This window comes from Anguilla anguilla, chromosome 12, assembly GCF_013347855.1.
Source record: "Anguilla anguilla isolate fAngAng1 chromosome 12, fAngAng1.pri, whole genome shotgun sequence".
Taxonomy (NCBI): Eukaryota; Metazoa; Chordata; class Actinopteri; order Anguilliformes; family Anguillidae; genus Anguilla; species Anguilla anguilla.
In genome coordinates this window covers 38155500-38172710 of record NC_049212.1, presented here as the reverse complement: position 1 = coordinate 38172710, position 17211 = coordinate 38155500, and the positions used below count along the sequence as shown (strand labels likewise).

Genomic DNA, 17211 nt, shown 5'->3' with positions numbered 1-17211 from the left:
TTTGCTCCAGGAGAGAGGCTGCAGTCCTAGCTGTTCAGCCCGCGGTAGCAGCTCTCCTGGCGGGGCGGGATGCCCGCGGTCGGCCCGTAGCCGAGACGCTAGCGCCCGCTGTCCTCTGGCGCCGCGGCGGCTGGGCTGCACCTGCATGGTGAAGAGAAGCGGCGGCTGGCTACGTGCTGTTAGCCTGCATGCTGTATCTGTGCCTCACTGAACACGCGTAGTTGATTTTTTCAGCAAACCGAATGAGCCTGATTTGTGATTGAGCATACTGAAGTGGAGAATATTGGAGGAAAAGTGGAGGTAAAGGGTTATTAAAGTTATTGTTCACAACAGAAATCTGAAGAAGGAAGGATGTAGGAAGTTTGCGCTGTTGATCACTCTTCACAAACTCCTTTGGTTTGTCTCTCTTAGCATCGGACTGCAGCTGAGGTTAGTTCTTGTTTCAATTCAAAACAGAATTGAAATTGAGTTAATTGAAACATACTCATGGAACATTTTTTTAAACTTATTTATGAATTGAATTTCAGTTTTCAGTTTCCTGAATTGACCCCAACCCTGGACTACAGCCCATACAGTAATATAACAACTGCTATGCTTTGAGAATATATTTAATACAAAAAAATAAAAAAAACATCTGCTAAATCTTAGCTGTAAAACTGTGCTGTACTATTTACTTCATAGTTAGACTCATAGTTCTGCTGCAGTTTGCAATTGGTAGGTTTGTGGCTTTGGTCATTAATACAACAAATAAGGATACAGAAAGAAGTTTACAGAATTGGATAAGTGTTACAAGATGTACAGTAGAATGCTCTAACAGTACATACACTTCATGGCCAAAAGTATGTGGACACCTGACATCCAACATCTCATCCGGAATTATGGGCATTGACGTGGAGTTAGCTGCTGTAACAACTGCCACTCTTCTGGGAAGGCTTCATACTAGATGTTGGAGCACTGCTGCAGGGACTTGCTTACATTCAGCCAGAAGACCATTAGTGAAGTCAGGCACTGATTGGGCAATTAGGCCTGGCTCGCAGCTGGCTTTCCAGTTGATACCAAAGGTGTTGGATGCGGTTGAGGTCAGGGCTCTGTGCAGGCCAGTCAAGTTCTTCCTCACCAATCTTGACAAACCCATTTCTATATGGACCTCATTGTGTTTCCCCCCGGGGTATTGTCATGCTGAAACAGGAAGGGGGCCTTCCCCAAACTGTTGTAAAGTTGGAAGCACAGAATCATCTAGAATATCATTGCATTAAGATTAGCCTTCTGTGGAACTAATGGGCCTAGCCCAAACCATGAAAAACAGCCACAGGCTAAAGGGTGTCCGTATACGTTTGGTCATATTATGTACGAGTCCATTTGGGACCATATGTGTACTCTCTATGAGTTGATTTAACACTGAACATTTTGCTGTGTATGCAGTGTTTAAGATTCAACATTGGAAAAAGTTTTTTAGTTTAGTTTTTTTTTTTTAGTGGTAATGTACTGAGATGCATAAAACAATGAAAATGGTAATTTGCTTGATAATTTGCTCTTTGATCCCCCCTTTGTGTGTGGACAAGCAGTCATGTTTTTCTGTGCATGTCTGTTTTGTAAAAAAACATATTTTCCTATTTATTGCTGGAGAAACTGCATGTCATACTTGGGAACTATGCCCATGCTAACCACCAGTAAAAAAAAAAAACCCAAAAGCAATCCAACTGGAAAAGTCTGGATTACTGACCAGTGTGTGGTAACTGTGGTTTGTTTGTCCTTCGCTAAAGTTGTGACGCCACTTTGATGTTTTTTTTCCCTTTCTTACATTAACCATTGACCTTGTCATTGACCAATGCAAAGTCTAGAGCGTGCCCAAACAACACGAAGCTGGAAAACAAGTCCGTCTCCGGCTGAGCGGTTTCTGCACAGCTGGAGAAAGACTTTGCTCCGTATCTTTAGTTCAATGTCGTGTTTCGCCGATGTTGCAACGGGGCCTACGTGTGCACAACACTTTGTGGGCCGGCTGATAGCAACTGGAAATGCAGCACAGAGTTCTCGTGATGATTAGACTGTGTGTCCGCTAGCCCCACTGTTGAGGTTTAACCAGGTGCTAAACTCTTCCACTCACGTAAACCCAACAGCCCAAATTTCTCTTAACCCGCAGACACATTTTTTAGGACTGGCTATTGAAATTTTTTTTTGAATTCAAGTATATTTCTCCTTGTTCATTTTTAATGAATGCATTTTTTTTTTCTGTTTGAGTAATGAACGTTGTAAGGAAGCTCTTGGTGGTTAGGAGTTTGTCAACAATATGGGGTGTCTGGTCAGGACACGGAGGCAGGAAATTCTTTTGGGGGTTTATTATAAATGGAATGCAAATACACAGGCACAGGCAATCTCTGTTCTCCTCTTAGGTTTAAACCAGGTGGGTGTGCATGTGTGTATGTGTGGTTCTAAATAAGGAAAAAGAAGTACAGTTAGCCTACTTCTACACTTATTATCGGCTGTACATTAAAAGGAAATAAACGGTGCTAATCACGTAGCTTACTAAATACAACGGAATATTCTACCATATGTAGATGCATTGTCGCGAGGAATGACACTCTAATGTACCTAGCATAAATCGCCAATATGTGGTAAATATTAAGGAATACTGCTACTAAAACTTAAACATTCTGCTATACAAATTACTATCAGACAATGGATTAACTAATAATCTAAACTAAATATCCTTGACGATAGAGAAAGATGTACTTACTGCCGTTTATTGACGCACACAAAGGAAACTTAACTCGCTAGAAAATGACCGTTAAACTGATTAACTTTGCACAAAATTTAACCGCGGCAAGCGCGAGCTGTAAACAAAAGGGCGTTGCCTAGCAACAGGTTCGGTCTTCACTGTCCATACTCTGAGCCTTTTGCACAGCCGCCCCCTGATTCGCTGTGCGAATCAGCTCCTTGAAGGCTCAGTGTCCGCTGGGGACATTGTCGGAGTATCCTCTGGGATAGCTGGTAGCTCAATGAGTTTGGCCACCGGTCTTGTGTAGGTCCTGTCGTCCACTTGAACCTCAGCAGTTCTCACCTTCCCGTCTGCGCTCATGATAGTCTTCTTGACCCTTCCCACGGGCCACAGTGCTCGAGGTAACCGCTGATCGATCACCATCACCACTGTGCCAATGGTAAGATTTCTCGTCTCTTTCACCCATTTCTGCCTTGACTGCAAGGAGGGTAAGTAATGCTGCAGGAAGTGGGTCCAGAACTGGTCCGCAAGTACTTGACTGTGCCGCCATCTCCTCCGACTGAGGATCTCGGACTCCGGATAAACCACTTGAGGGAGCGAGGAGTCGGGCCGCCCCATGAGGAGGTAGTTGGGGGTTACTGGGTCCACGTCGGCTACGTCCGTCGAAACATAACCTAGCGGCTTGGAATTTAAAATTCCCTCTACCTCAATGAGGACCGTCCGCAAAACTTCTTCGGTCACCGTCTGTGCTCCCATGGTCACATATAGTGCGGCCTTGATGGACCTGACTTCCCGCTCCCAAGTCCCACCGAAGTGTGGCGCATTTGGAGGGTTGAACTGGAAGCGGATCTGGCGCTTAGCCAGCTGGGTCTTTAACTCTTCACTCATAACCTGGAAACTTACTCGAAGCTCGGACTCCCCTCCCCGGAAGTTGGTTCCCTGGTCGGAGAGAAGCTCAAAGGGGGTTCCTCGTCGAGCCACGAACCTTCTGAGCGACATGAGGAATGAGTCAGTGTCCATGCTATGCAGCACATCCAGGTGGACACATCTCGTTGTCATGCACTTAAACACAATTCCCCATCTCTTTTCCGTAACCCGACCTCGCTTAATCTGGAATGGTCCGAAGCAATCCACTCCCGTTGAATAGAATGGGGGCTTCATGAGGCGGAGACGGCAGGGGGGCAAATCTGCCATCTTTGGTATGATTGGCTTCGCTCTCCATTTCTGACACTCTGGGCAGGATCTCTGATGGCGACGCACGGCTTCGCGGCCCCGAAGGATCCAAAACTTGCGTCGGAGTTCCGCAAAGACTCTCTCAGCTCCGGAATGGAGCAGCTTGTCATCATACTGCCGTATGATGAGCCTGGTGACAGGGTGTTTCGGTTCTAGCACGATTGGGTGCACAACGTCGTCTTCCAGGCTGGAAGAACGGCGTAACCTACCGCCTACACGGACGAGGCCCTTGGAGATGTCGTACTCTGCGGCAAGTGTTATGAGCCGACTGCCGGATGGAACAGCTTTCCCTGTCTGTAGGCACTTGATCTCTTCTGGAAAGCTATCACTTTGCGCTCTCTGTAGGATTCGGAGTTCGGCTTCTGCGTAGTCATCAGCACTGAGGGTGCTTGGCTGGGAGTCCACTCCGTGCAGTGACCTACTAGTCGCCTCAAGGAGGTCTTCGAAGGTGGAATATTCATCGACAGGCGGGATCTCTGGAGCGGAGATAGTCGATGTGAGGCCACAGAACGAAGACTTCTTCATCTCTGTCTCGTCTGGAACCTCCTCGAAAGACGGCGGGGTTGGCCAGCTGTCATGTGGCTGCTGAAGGAAGGCTGGACCATGACTGAACTGGTTCGGCTTGGCGAGGTCAGACAGAGTCATCCCTCTGGTGATGGTATCTGCGGGATTATTCTGCGTGTCCACATACCTCCATGACCGGTGGTCGGTCAGTTCTTGGATCTCGGATACACGGGTCCCCACAAACACCTTATATCTGCAGGACTCAGACTGTATCCAGGTTAGCACAGTGGTGGAGTCAGACCACAGCACCGTCTCTCTCAACTGAAGGGTGAGCTCTCTCTGGATCACCTGGGCGAGCTGAGCTCCAGTCAGGGCAGCACAAAGTTCCAAACGGGGCATCGACTGCTGTTTCTTTGGTGCCACTCGCGAGCGAGCTAGCACGAAGGCCACATGGACATTGCCTTGAGGATCTTCACCACGTAGGTATGCGACTGACCCATAGGCGGACTCTGATGCATCACAAAATACGTGAAGCTCGAGGGTGATGACACTTATATCAATGCCAGATGGGAAGTAGCTCCGGGAGAGGCTGACTGATAGGAGCTGAGGGAGCTCTTCTTCCCATGTGTTCCAGGCTTGCAGGAGATCAGTGGGTAAGTGCGGGTCGTCCCAGTCACGGTCATTGGCCCACAGTCTCTGGACCAGAACTTTGGCTCTTGTGGTGAAGGGCAGGATATAACCTAGGGGGTCATACTGGCTTGCTAATATCTTGTAGATATTTCGCATTGTCGTCTGGCTTGGAGCAACTGGGCGGTGCCTGTAGTGGAGTGTGTCCTCCTGGGGGTGCCAACTGAGACCTAGCGTCATCTCTTGAGCTTCCCCATGGGTCTGGGAAACTAACCTTTCGCTGCTGTCAGACTTAGCCTCCTTGGGCAAGTGGCGGATCACTTCTGGCTGGTTACTGGCCCACTGGCGGATCTCAAAGCCACCACTGATTAGGAGGGCTCTCAGCTTTGTCACAAGGCTCTTTGCTTCGTCTTCAGTAGGTAGACTCTGCAGACAGTTATCGACGTAAAAGCACTGTTCCACACTGTGACGTACATCTTCTCCTGGTTGGCTGGACTCGGTGACATGTTTCTGGAGAGCAAAGATCGCACAACAAGGGCTGCACGTAGTTCCGAATGGCAGGACTTCCCACTGGTATACTGAGGGTGGCTTGTCGGTCTTCAGGTCCCTCCAAAGGAACCTCAGCAAGGGCTTGTCTTTGTCCAACAGGCGAACCTGATGAAACATCCCTTTGATGTCTCCACTCATCGCGACTCGATGTTCCCTGAAGCGTAGGAGGACTCCAAGGAGTGAAGGTCCTAAGGTCGGGCCAGGGAGTAGGTAGTTGTTTAGACTCTGTCCGCCTATCTGGAAGCTGCAGTTGAACACAATCCGGTCTTTGCCATTATGTCTGACTGTGTGGTGTGGCAGGAACCACGATTCTTCGGATGTGTCAGCTTCATGGTTGTCAATCTTCGTGGCATACCCAGCGACCTCTAGTTTCTTGATCTCCTCCTGGTAAGTAGATGCACGCTGTGAGTCTTGAGCTAACCTCTTCTCTGTGTTCCGCAGGTTTTTCATCACAACTTCCTTTGGAACTTGCAGCTTAGGCATGGTTTGGACTCGCAGGAGGGGAGTAGCATAACGATGCACTCCGTCGACCTCTACACGGGTGGTATCGGTCTCTAACAGGTCCACTGCGTATTTGTCCTGTCTGGATCTGGTCACTAACCTCTCACTCTTGAAAGGCAGCGTGTCCAACTGCCACAGTCGTTCAACTTGACGAAACAGCTCAGCAGAAGGAGAGGAAATTGCCGTGAACAAGCACTGTGCGGGCGGAAGCTGTTGCTGAAGGTACTTAGCTGGACCCTGGAGTGTCCAACCGAGATTAGTCTTGACTGCTGCAGGGCCACCAGGGGGGCCCAGGTGCACTGGCTCAATCGGAACGATTAGACTGGCTTGATCAGATCCGATCAGGAGGGTTGGTTGAGCTCCATCAATGGGTGGAATCGGCAAGCCTGTCAGGTGACGATACTTCTTCTGGAGCTGGGAAACCGGGTAGGTGTACTGAGACAGGCCTAGGTGGTCACCTGTGAAAGCACCTTGGATGCGGAACCTCTTTCTGGGCTGTGTTACAGACGTGATGGTGAAGGAGACACGTGAGCCTGGCAGTGTCTTGATATCCTGGCGGATGGTACGAAGAGTCAGATCTTCTGCTTGACCCCGTATTCCCAGGCGGCGTGCTGCAGATGAGAGCAGGATAGTTCTCTCCGAACCATCGTCAAGCACTGCATATGTGTTGAACACTCTGTCCTGGTAGTACAGGTTGACTCTGACGATCTTCAGCAGCACTCGGCTATATCCATTTGGCTGATCTAGGTAGTGAGTCTCTGCTGTCGATGTGATGGCCGCTGTGTTGGTGGGCTCGTTCTCACTTCTCTGGTTGACCTCGTGCAGAATGGAGAGGTGTTTAGACTTACAAAGTCGACACGGCTTCTTCAGGTCACAGACGGAGGCTAGGTGAGAACGACCGCATCTCCAGCACCTTCTCTTGGTTTTGATCCAGTCCACCATCTCCCCTTTGGTTAGCTTAGCGAAGCTCTCGCATTGGCTGAGATAGTGTTCAGAGTTGCAGTAAGGACAGTATATCTTAGCCTTACCTCGGGTCTGGATGGGAGGAGCTGCTTTGGAGGTTACATCTGACTGTGGATTTTTGGAGCTGTCTGTCCCATGCATTACCGTAGTGACCTTCACCTTGGACTTGTACTTGGAGTCTTTCTTGTCCTTCTCGCTGTGGGCTTGAAGGGAGGGCTCAATGTCCAGGCATCTGACTTCAGCTTTCAGCCAATCCGAGAAGTCAATGAGTGACAGCTTCAACTGATCAGGATTCTTCCTGTACTGTTGTCGACGGAACCTCTCTTGCTGGTGCTTGGGGAGTCTACTGAGGAGGCGCTTCACGTTTGAGCCGCAGTGGAGTTCCTCACGACCTTCTCCTTTAAGCGACTTCAGCATCCCGACTAGTGACTGCACTCTGGTGGCGAACTCGTCAAAAGCCCTATCGTCTCGGATGGGGGGTAAGCGTTCCATGTCCTCTATCTCCTTCAATGCGAACTGATATGGGCGTCCGTAACGCTCATCTAGTGCCTTCAGAGCTTCAGAGTAGGGCGTACTAGACTCTGCATGAGCTAGCACAAGGCGATGGGCTTGAGGTACTTTCACATGCTTCAGCAGGATGGCATACTTGTAATGCTCAGATTGCGTGGGGTGCAGGAGGGTGCTGAGGGAAAGGCGAAGCTCCACATACTGGGCTCTATCTTCTTTTGTGAAGTCTGGAAACGTGGGGCCTTCTATATTGGGGGCTGCTTGCACGTACATCATGGGGGGATAAGGTGTTGGCATGACCGGGTTCCCTGGGTAGGAGGGGTAGGGCACATAAGGAGGTTGATGTGCTGACTGATGCTCAAGATGATGCGCGGGCGGATGCCTGGGTGGAGGCAGATACTGTGTCTGAGGATGGGAAGCTGGGTCATGTTCGTTCTCTTGCTTGATAGCCTGAAGGCTATGGCGTGGATCAAGCACGTGTTGAGGGGGATGAATGTCTCGGCTGAGAGGTGGAGGCAATGGCCACTGTTGGTGGTGGATAGTTAAATCTTCTAGCTGATGAGCCAGTTCTGCAGCTACGCTTGATTGATCATCAGCTCGGGAATGGTGAGGGGCACTGGCAGGGGGATGCTGCTCACCTACTCTTTCTGGGTGATGTGGGCGAGCTGGTGTCTGATGCCGTGACGACCTCCTTGATGACTGAGCTGAGGACCGAGGGGAATGGCGCTGCAGGACAAACTCCAAAAGCTTTGTCTGCCTCTTGGCCGTCTCACTCTGTTGCCGCGCTGTCTCCATAGCTTGCTGCACGATGGCTTCATGCGCACTCCACGCCGGTGGCATGGAGGATGTGCTCCTAGCAGGACTAGGCTGTTCTCCCTCCTCTTCGTGCCTGTGTATCTGCTCTACATTCCGTTGGTCTGTATACTGCACTAAATAATCTTCCAAATATCTTGGTCGCTGAACTGCGCGCACAGGACGCATAGATGGTGAAGCAGGGAGACTGGTTCCCTCACTACTGGCTGCCATATTGGTGACTCTATCCGGCTCGAAGGACCATAAATTGTAAGGAAGCTCTTGGTGGTTAGGAGTTTGTCAACAATATGGGGTGTCTGGTCAGGACACGGAGGCAGGAAATTCTTTTGGGGGTTTATTATAAATGGAATGCAAATACACAGGCACAGGCAATCTCTGTTCTCCTCTTAGGTTTAAACCAGGTGGGTGTGCATGTGTGTATGTGTGGTTCTAAATAAGGAAAAAGAAGTACAGTTAGCCTACTTCTACACTTATTATCGGCTGTACATTAAAAGGAAATAAACGGTGCTAATCACGTAGCTTACTAAATACAACGGAATATTCTACCATATGTAGATGCATTGTCGCGAGGAATGACACTCTAATGTACCTAGCATAAATCGCCAATATGTGGTAAATATTAAGGAATACTGCTACTAAAACTTAAACATTCTGCTATACAAATTACTATCAGACAATGGATTAACTAATAATCTAAACTAAATATCCTTGACGATAGAGAAAGATGTACTTACTGCCGTTTATTGACGCACACAAAGGAAACTTAACTCGCTAGAAAATGACCGTTAAACTGATTAACTTTGCACAAAATTTAACCGCGGCAAGCGCGAGCTGTAAACAAAAGGGCGTTGCCTAGCAACAGGTTCGGTCTTCACTGTCCATACTCTGAGCCTTTTGCACAAACGTTTAGTAATTTTGAGCTTTTACAATTCCTGACTCTGAAACTATAAAATCCCAAAAGATGAGAGAGCAAAAGCCAAAGAGAAGCCATGAGGTTTACATTACATTATAAGCATTGCAGGTTACTGTTACTGTTTTTGGGACTTTGTCCAAGTACACATTTTATTGCAGTTTGGTGAGATGCTGATGTGTTGTCAAACTGTGTTGAGATCTCTGCCCAGATAGACTCCTCTCTCATTCCTGTTTCTGCCAACCCATCACACACACATGCACGCACGCACGCACGCACACACGCACGCACAAACACACAAGCATGCACACACGCATGCAGACACTCATGAATGTACACACATACACACACGCACGCACTCACACGCACACACACACACACACACACACACACACAAACACTTTTTAATTAATTATTTAGGTCCACATTTATAAAATACATCATAAGGGCCCAAATATATTTCAGTTGCTGTCTGGTGTCCTTCACTTGAGTAGCAGAAAGCATACCAGTAGGGATAAAGCAAACTAAATGCAGGTTAGACATTTGCATCTCAATTGCACCGACAGGAAACATTATGGGTACAAGAAACATCTTCTCCCCCATATACCGCAACTGCCTATAATGGAGGAAACTGAGCAATATTTTGCTAGTCGCTTTGCTCTCCATTTTGCCAGCCTCATTATCCTAAGACCTCTGACCACTAGTCTGTGGACATGGCCAAGGCTTCCAAATATAAAAACTAGGAGTTGACACTTATACCCTAGTTCTGTTATGGCTTGTAGTAATGGCTGGTATTTTAACTGTTTAGTAAGAAATGCTTCTTCTAGACTTGCGTCGAAGGCACAGCCTACTTCTAGTAGGAACACCTCTCTGTGGTCCTCATCAATCACAGTAAGATCAGGTTTGTTTGCACTTACATTTGAAGATTAATGGAGGTTATTGTATGCACGCACGCAGGCACACACACACATGCAAACACACACGTGCACACACATACACACACGCACGCACACACACAGACACACGCACATGCACACGCACGCACGCACGCACACACATGTTTGAAACCCAGGTACACATCCAGCTCAGTTCCCATTACTGCTGCCCTGGCGGTCTTTTGCAGTCACACGCAGTGTCAGGGGCCTTTAATCATGTGATACACCGCGCTTTCGCACCATCATTATCACCTCATTGTCACTTTTTCTTCTTTGCTAACAAACCGCCTCTTTTCACTCCACCCCTCATTTCCCCGGTAATGTTTCACGCGGCTTCTTTCAGCGCGGAGCACTTAGTTGCCTTTGTCATCGTCCAGTCCACGAGGTCATCAGAAACAATACACCACGCCTTACACCGGCAAACATAGAAAAATACGCAAAAGTGTATGATGCACTAGAAGATATAATGATGCTGAAACACGCCGTAAGCGAGGCTGGTTTGTTGGATTCAGTCCAGTTGTTTACTTGTACTGGCTACTTTTGGTGGAAGTTTGCTCTGGAACAATTCTGGTCAGTAAATGAGGAATATTACTGCATCTAATTTTGGATTTGAGCACAGCTGCAGTATATTACCCTTGCGGAAGAACTTCCTCTCTTCTGGGAGAAGAGCCAAAATGATAATTGTGCATTATAAGTGAATATGTTTTTAACAAACTCAATCGGGCCGGTTGTTTTAGTGGTCGGTCGACGGTCAAGGTGTTTCTACGGGCAAGCGCCAAGACAAATGACGTGCGGACAGATGGGGCCAGTGGTGCGAGCTCTGGCTTGGGGGGTGTGCCGGGGTGGGCAGGCCGACTGCAAGGACGTCACGGATCGTTACCCACCTTTGGGACTGAAAGGACTGCCCCGCCCCGGTCGGACGGATGAACATATATTGCGTTTCTCACGAACACAGGCTTCCCCGAACGATCTTTAATTTCTTCCTTGTCTCAGACTAATGCAATGCGATGTCACTGAACCTCTTACTTTGAAATCGCATTGGGTAATCAAAAAAACAGGTTTGCTGATACAAAGTCTATCCGCGACAATTTGAACAATTAAAAACAATTAACCCATTAATGCCCAGATTTTCCCCCAGAGATTTCTTACATAAGCATCTATAGTCATCCAAAAAAAAGATAGAAAAAGAGTGGTAGAGACTTTGGCAGGCTTAAATGGGTTAAGGGCGATTTTGACTTTGATTAGGCTAATATTACACCTCTTTTTCGTTTTATGGCTTGTAAATAGTCGCTTTATATTCACTTTATATTTAAAGTCAAATCCATGGCTAAACATCGCATGTCCTTAAAAATAAATTGCGCTTGTAGTACGGTACAGAGCTTTACCAGACCTTAGGCAGTGTCATAAAATTGCCGCCAGATGGCGCAATAAACCCGTCGAAAAACATTTCGAATGACTTCTTTTTGCAACAATTCTAATGTGGTGCATATAGTTACTTCCTTAGCCACCGTTTGAAATGTTAGAGAGTGTTCAGTTGATACTCTTAGAAGCATGTGTTTGGGTGGGTGTTTGAAGGTATTGCGAACTTGCTTCTTGTAGTATAGAACCAAGCATGATTTATTTATTTTAAAAGGTGTCGGTGTTGTCTCATACTATGGAAAACAACACCATAAAACATTAAACATTGAACATCATCAGAAAACCACCGTTCTGTATGGGTTGGTTCAGGTACCGATTCATCTCTGCAGGCACGCTTTCGAGAAGGTCCCGATATGCACAGTTGAGACAGAACTGTTGCAGCTGGAATGCGACTGAGATTTGTAAACATGCAGCTGCGGTTCAGCTCCCAGGTGGTCCACCGCTGCTGTGGGCTTGAACAAGGTGGTTCACCTGATTCGCTTCGTGGAGTGTTCGGCTGTCTGAAGGGATAATATGAGGAAATAAATCATTCCGATTAAGAATGTCTGCTCAGCAAATTAATAATAAGCTCTAAGGAGAAAAGTGTGGGTTACTGTACATGCTAATGCACCGGAACATTTCAATTTACAGGTATCCATAATTATATCGTGCAAACTTTCATTTATGAATATAAAACATTTGAAATTGCACCCTCAGAATACGTTTTAATTAAGCCATTTGTTAAATGAATAATGTCAGCGTAGGCTACCTTGGAGCACAGACACGTGGGGCGGGCAGACAGATTATTCGGAAATTAAAATGTACACCATTACACTAGCCTCATAACGGCACAACACACGTTCACAATTTACAAAATTCATCTTGGCCTTTGTTCTGTTTTCGCATCTAAAAATAAGCAACAGAGAATAAGGGACTTGAATAGAAGTTTAAAGAACTGCGCAGAACCACGAGAGAGGATAATTGGGTGTTATGGGGACAGCGAGCGGTTGTTGTTAGTGGACAGCGCGCTAGTTCTGAAGGGGATCGTCAGGAACACCCGAGAAGCTAATTGGACAGCTGCTGCATTGACCAAGCGCAGGAGAGAGACACTCTATTGCAGAAAGGTGGAGCAAGAGCTATGTAGAAATTTTGTGGGATATCTTTACGGTGAAATGCAGTCTACATAGTCTTTTTCACACTTAATTAGTTCATTTTTTTCTGAGAAAATAATTATTGTGTGGGGACAATACATCAAAATCCTTTTTTTTTTTTTTTCTTAAACGAACTTAAGAATTCTTGTGGGATAGCTAACATTTCGTTTTTTAAATGTTCTAATTATTTGTCATTTTATGTTCTGGTTATGAGCCATACAGTTTTACCGCAGAATCTTCATGTCTGTTTCACACATAAAACAGGAATTGAGTAACATGCCAACTAAATTAAAAACAGGAAGCACCTGCATCATAAACTACTACATGAAATATCTTTTTCTCTTCCGCATAAAAAAATAAAATTACAGAGAACTGCGAAAGAAGAACAGGTTTGGATCATTGCTCTAATGAGCCCTCTAATGCAATGGATTTAAGCAAGAATAACTGACGTATTGTCGTATGTTGTGATTTATGTTTTTTTGAATCATGGGTATCACTTCCCACCATTATCGGAGTTGGCTGAACATATTGACAAAGCTAGATCTGCTGTCTCGAATTACTTCAAAACCAAAGTGCAGACTAAACTAACGATGTTTATGCTAACAGATTGTTTTCTGGTACTCACGGACAGGGTTAGAGGAGAAAACAGGACCAGATATTAACATGGAAAGTTTTCTTTCTTACCCGACCCCTTTGAAGGGCATAAAAGCACAGCGTTGACAGGATCTGTTTTTTGTTTTGGCTGTGTTTACGGGGCATTTGACGTAATGGAGTGAAATTTCCATGTTTTTAAACAAGAAATTCAGGTTCCCACCAGTACAATTCCCACCAGTACAAAAATCTAAGTTGGTGGAACTTTTTTTGAAGTTTTGAACAGTGACAGATTACATTTTTAGAGTTCTGCAAAACTTGAGAGGAAGTCGCCTCACAGCAAGAATGTCCTGGGCCTTTCTGTGTGGAGTTTGCATGTTCTCCCCGTGTCTGTGTGGGTTTCCTCCGGGTACTCCGGTTTCCTCCCACGGTCCAAAGACATGCAGGTAGGTTAATCAGAGACTCTAAATTTCCCATAGGTATGAGTGTGTGAGTGATTCCTGCCTCTCGCCCCAATGCACGCTGGGATAGGATCCAGCACCCCCCTGCAGACTCTGATCAGGATAAGCAGGTGTCGATGATGGATGGATGGATGGATGGATGGATGGATGGATGGATGGATGGACAGAAGATCTCTTAACTGGCTACAGCATCACTGAGGTAGGCACGGCTTCAGTTCGTAGACTTCCCAAATCTACAAATTATGCTGTAATGGCTAACAAGAAATCTGCAACTGGGCATTCCAAATTATATAAAACTTGTATTTTATAGTTTTAAATGTAATTGCAAATAAATATTTATTCCCTTTTCTTTGGACTGACTATTTTCAACAAGCATTCCTCTGGTTACAGCCATTCTCTTGGGAACCGTGTATCTGTTGCCTCTTACTGAAAATCTGGGGGGGGGGGGGGGGGCAGATGACACTGCCGCTGCCTGTTTGTCTGCTAGCGGCTTCGTTTGTGTAAGGTCACGTCGCACGCTGGGGGCTGGGAGCACAGTGGGGGAAAGTGGGAGCTCATTACAGAGGCAAGGGGGGGGGGGCGGGGTTGGGGGATTGGGGGGGCGGTCTGAAGTCATAAATAAAGAGGTGCAGGGTGTCAGTGTAGTGGACAGCTCCCCCCCCCCCCCCCCCTCCCGGATCTGAGATGGCAGGGTGTTGGCAAGCAGGAAGAGCAGCGGGGGCGGGGTGGAGGGAGGGGAGCGGGGGTTCACCAATGTGACCGGGGAGGAATGTCTGGCTTAATTATGGGCGCGCTCCCTCCCTATAAAAACGAAACGCTCCAGACAAGCTGGGGGGGGGGGGAAGGGGGGGGCGGGTAGCTCAGCTTCAGGTCACAGGAGAGGCTGTGCCAGCGTAGCCCTGGCTGCTGCCAGGCTGCTCATTGTTAATAACACAATAAAATGGGACTGCCAGGTAAAAGATCCCTGCAAGGTCAGCACTATTTAAGGGCTAATACTGCAGGGGAGGGACCATGGAGAACAGGGGAAGTTTCTTCCTTGGTGCTCGACTCCGCAGGCAAAGATTTGAGTCTTCAGTTTTCGACTCAAAATAAAAGCGATTACACCATTCACAAATATGAAAATACATTTCAATATTCTATGAAATATATGTAGTGTATTTCTACTGAAACTCATTTTGCATGCCAGTTTTTTCTCATTTTCGTGATACAACTGAACAAGCAAGGGATCTGTTTTATAGAAAAAGTTAAATATTTCTTGTGTAAGGACTGTTTTAAAATAATTTTGCTGAGGTGAATGTGTGTGTGTGTGTGTCCATACCTGTACAAACAAATCCATATATTTTTTCACAAAAAAGTGTATACTCTATAAGTAATTAGAAATGCATTAAAGGTAAGTTTTCATTCATAAAAAACGTATTCATTCATTATTCCTAGATTGGTTATCTCATCTTTTCCCAGAGATTTTGCACTTGGGAACCATGGAATTACATTAAAAAACCCAGGAAGATAAAGAGAGAGAAAAAAAACAGAGACGGGAAACAGATCGATTGTGGAAAATGGCACCATTTTCACCTGTGGCTTCTTACACTTTGATGGCATAAATAAAACACATGGAGAAGGTGTGTGTGTGGGGTTTGCCTGTGCGGGGTGTGTGTGTGTGTGGGGGGGGGGGGGGGGGGGGGGCGTGTGCGTGTTTGTGTGTGTATGTGTGTGCATGTGTGTGTGTGTGAGTGTGTGTGCGTGTGTGTGTGTGTGTGTGGGTATGTCTGTGTGGGGGGGTGTATGTGTGTGTATGTGTGTGTGCGTGTGTGTGCGTGTGTGTGTGTATGAGTGTGGGGTGTGTGTGTGTGTGTGTGGGTATGTATGTGTGGGGGGGTGTATGTGTGTGCATGCGTGTGTGTGTCTGTGGGGGTATGTGGGGGGGGGGGTTACTGCTTTAACCACAGTGAATCTGGGTCGTGGTGCGGCTGTGGAGAGACTCTGTGGGGCTCTGTTAAATATTGCAGGAGCATAGGGACCCCAGCAGAGTTACCGTCCCCCAGGGGCCCCCTGAACCAATCCCAGCTCAGTGATTAATGATGATGTCTCTCTAAATTGAAATGAGGAAATAAATACAATGAAAAGGACCATTGATTTAGGGTCTCCCCTAATGGAAAGCAGTAAGTTATTCAGATTTATTGGGAAAATGTTTTATTTAAAAAAAATGTCACTCATATGAATTGCGCAGAAAAAGGAAAAAAAAAAAAAACATCAAACAATAATTAAGGTATTGGGAAAGCTCTTTAAATCTTACTATTACTCAAGCACAGCAAGATCCCATAAAGACAAAAATAGAAGGAAAGCGAGGGCGAAGTGACCCTAATGTTTCCCCAGGCTCAAATGTTTGAGCTTGTTTGCATAGCCAGCAGCTGCCACGAGGCTCGCGGCAGTTTACAGTAACTGCGAAGAAGCGGTCAGACAGAAATCACCTCTCCTCCTGACGCGGAGGGTCCCGCGCTCATGACCTGCGCAGTATGTGCTGACAATTACGGGCAGAATGAGCTGAGGCGGCGCATTTACCTGGATTTAAGGGACCTCAGGGTAACAGGACCAGCAATATGAGAGGGGGGGAGGGGGGGTGTTGAGCGTAAGGACACTGTGGTCACCGTAGGACACTACAGTGCAATTATATAGATTTTTTTAAATAGACGGAGATGGTATTTACTTGTCTGAGACAAGACAATGATTAATTGAGAGGATCATCTTCTTCCCCCTCCTCCTGTCTCCTTCTCTTTCAATCTTTCAAGTTAAGGGGCATGGTATAGGTATTCAGGTGCGTGTATTTTGTTACCATTGTGTATTTTTAGAATAATGAGTGAACAAATTGGGTGAGGTCATGTGACATGGGTGTGAAGACCGATGTAGCAGGGAGCTGGGGGGGGGGGGGGGGGGGGGGGTGCAGGGTGGGGGCAGGGGGGGCCTGGAGCAGGAGAGCTGTATCAGAGTGGGGGACTGTGATAAACAGGGGCTTTTACTTGTGGTGACAGCATGGGTATGAACGGGGGCAGAAGGCCCGAAATGAATGTGACAGGTAGGGAAACGTGAAATGGGAGAATGTGAGGGACGGATGATGAAGGGGAAAAACGACTGATAGCTTATCTTTCCCCTGCATCGCCCCTTCCCACTCCAGCCCCCAACTGAGCCCCCCCCCCCCCCCAAAACAAGGTCTGTAACTGCTGCTTGCTGTACAAATTAATCCTCATAAAAGTATTCTTTCTTTTTTCCCATAAAAATACTTTCTCCTAATAAGGAATTAAATAAAAATGCCCCCCTTCAAAAAACAAATTAATAAATGAATAAGAACAACTGAAAT

General features: G+C 46.8%; 1 protein-coding gene across 2 annotated transcripts; it reads right to left on the bottom strand.

Annotated features, from left to right (window-relative positions):
• Positions 1-2321: 2321 nt before the first annotated feature.
• On the bottom strand, positions 2322-9311 carry LOC118209034. Of its 2 annotated transcripts, none has more exons than XR_004761664.1 (2): positions 2735-9311; positions 2322-2429 (listed from the first exon to the last, which is right to left on the bottom strand). XR_004761664.1 is itself a non-coding variant. In XM_035384130.1 (2 exons), exon 2 carries the CDS (start codon positions 8624-8626, stop codon positions 2927-2929), a length of 5700 nt encoding a protein of 1899 aa, XP_035240021.1. In that variant the 5' UTR covers positions 8627-8842; positions 9148-9311; the 3' UTR covers positions 2322-2926. The 2 variants fall into 2 exon arrangements, 1 of the variants encoding a protein (XP_035240021.1); XM_035384130.1 differs by having other exon boundaries at positions 2322-8842; positions 9148-9311.
• Positions 9312-17211: the final 7900 nt, after the last annotated feature.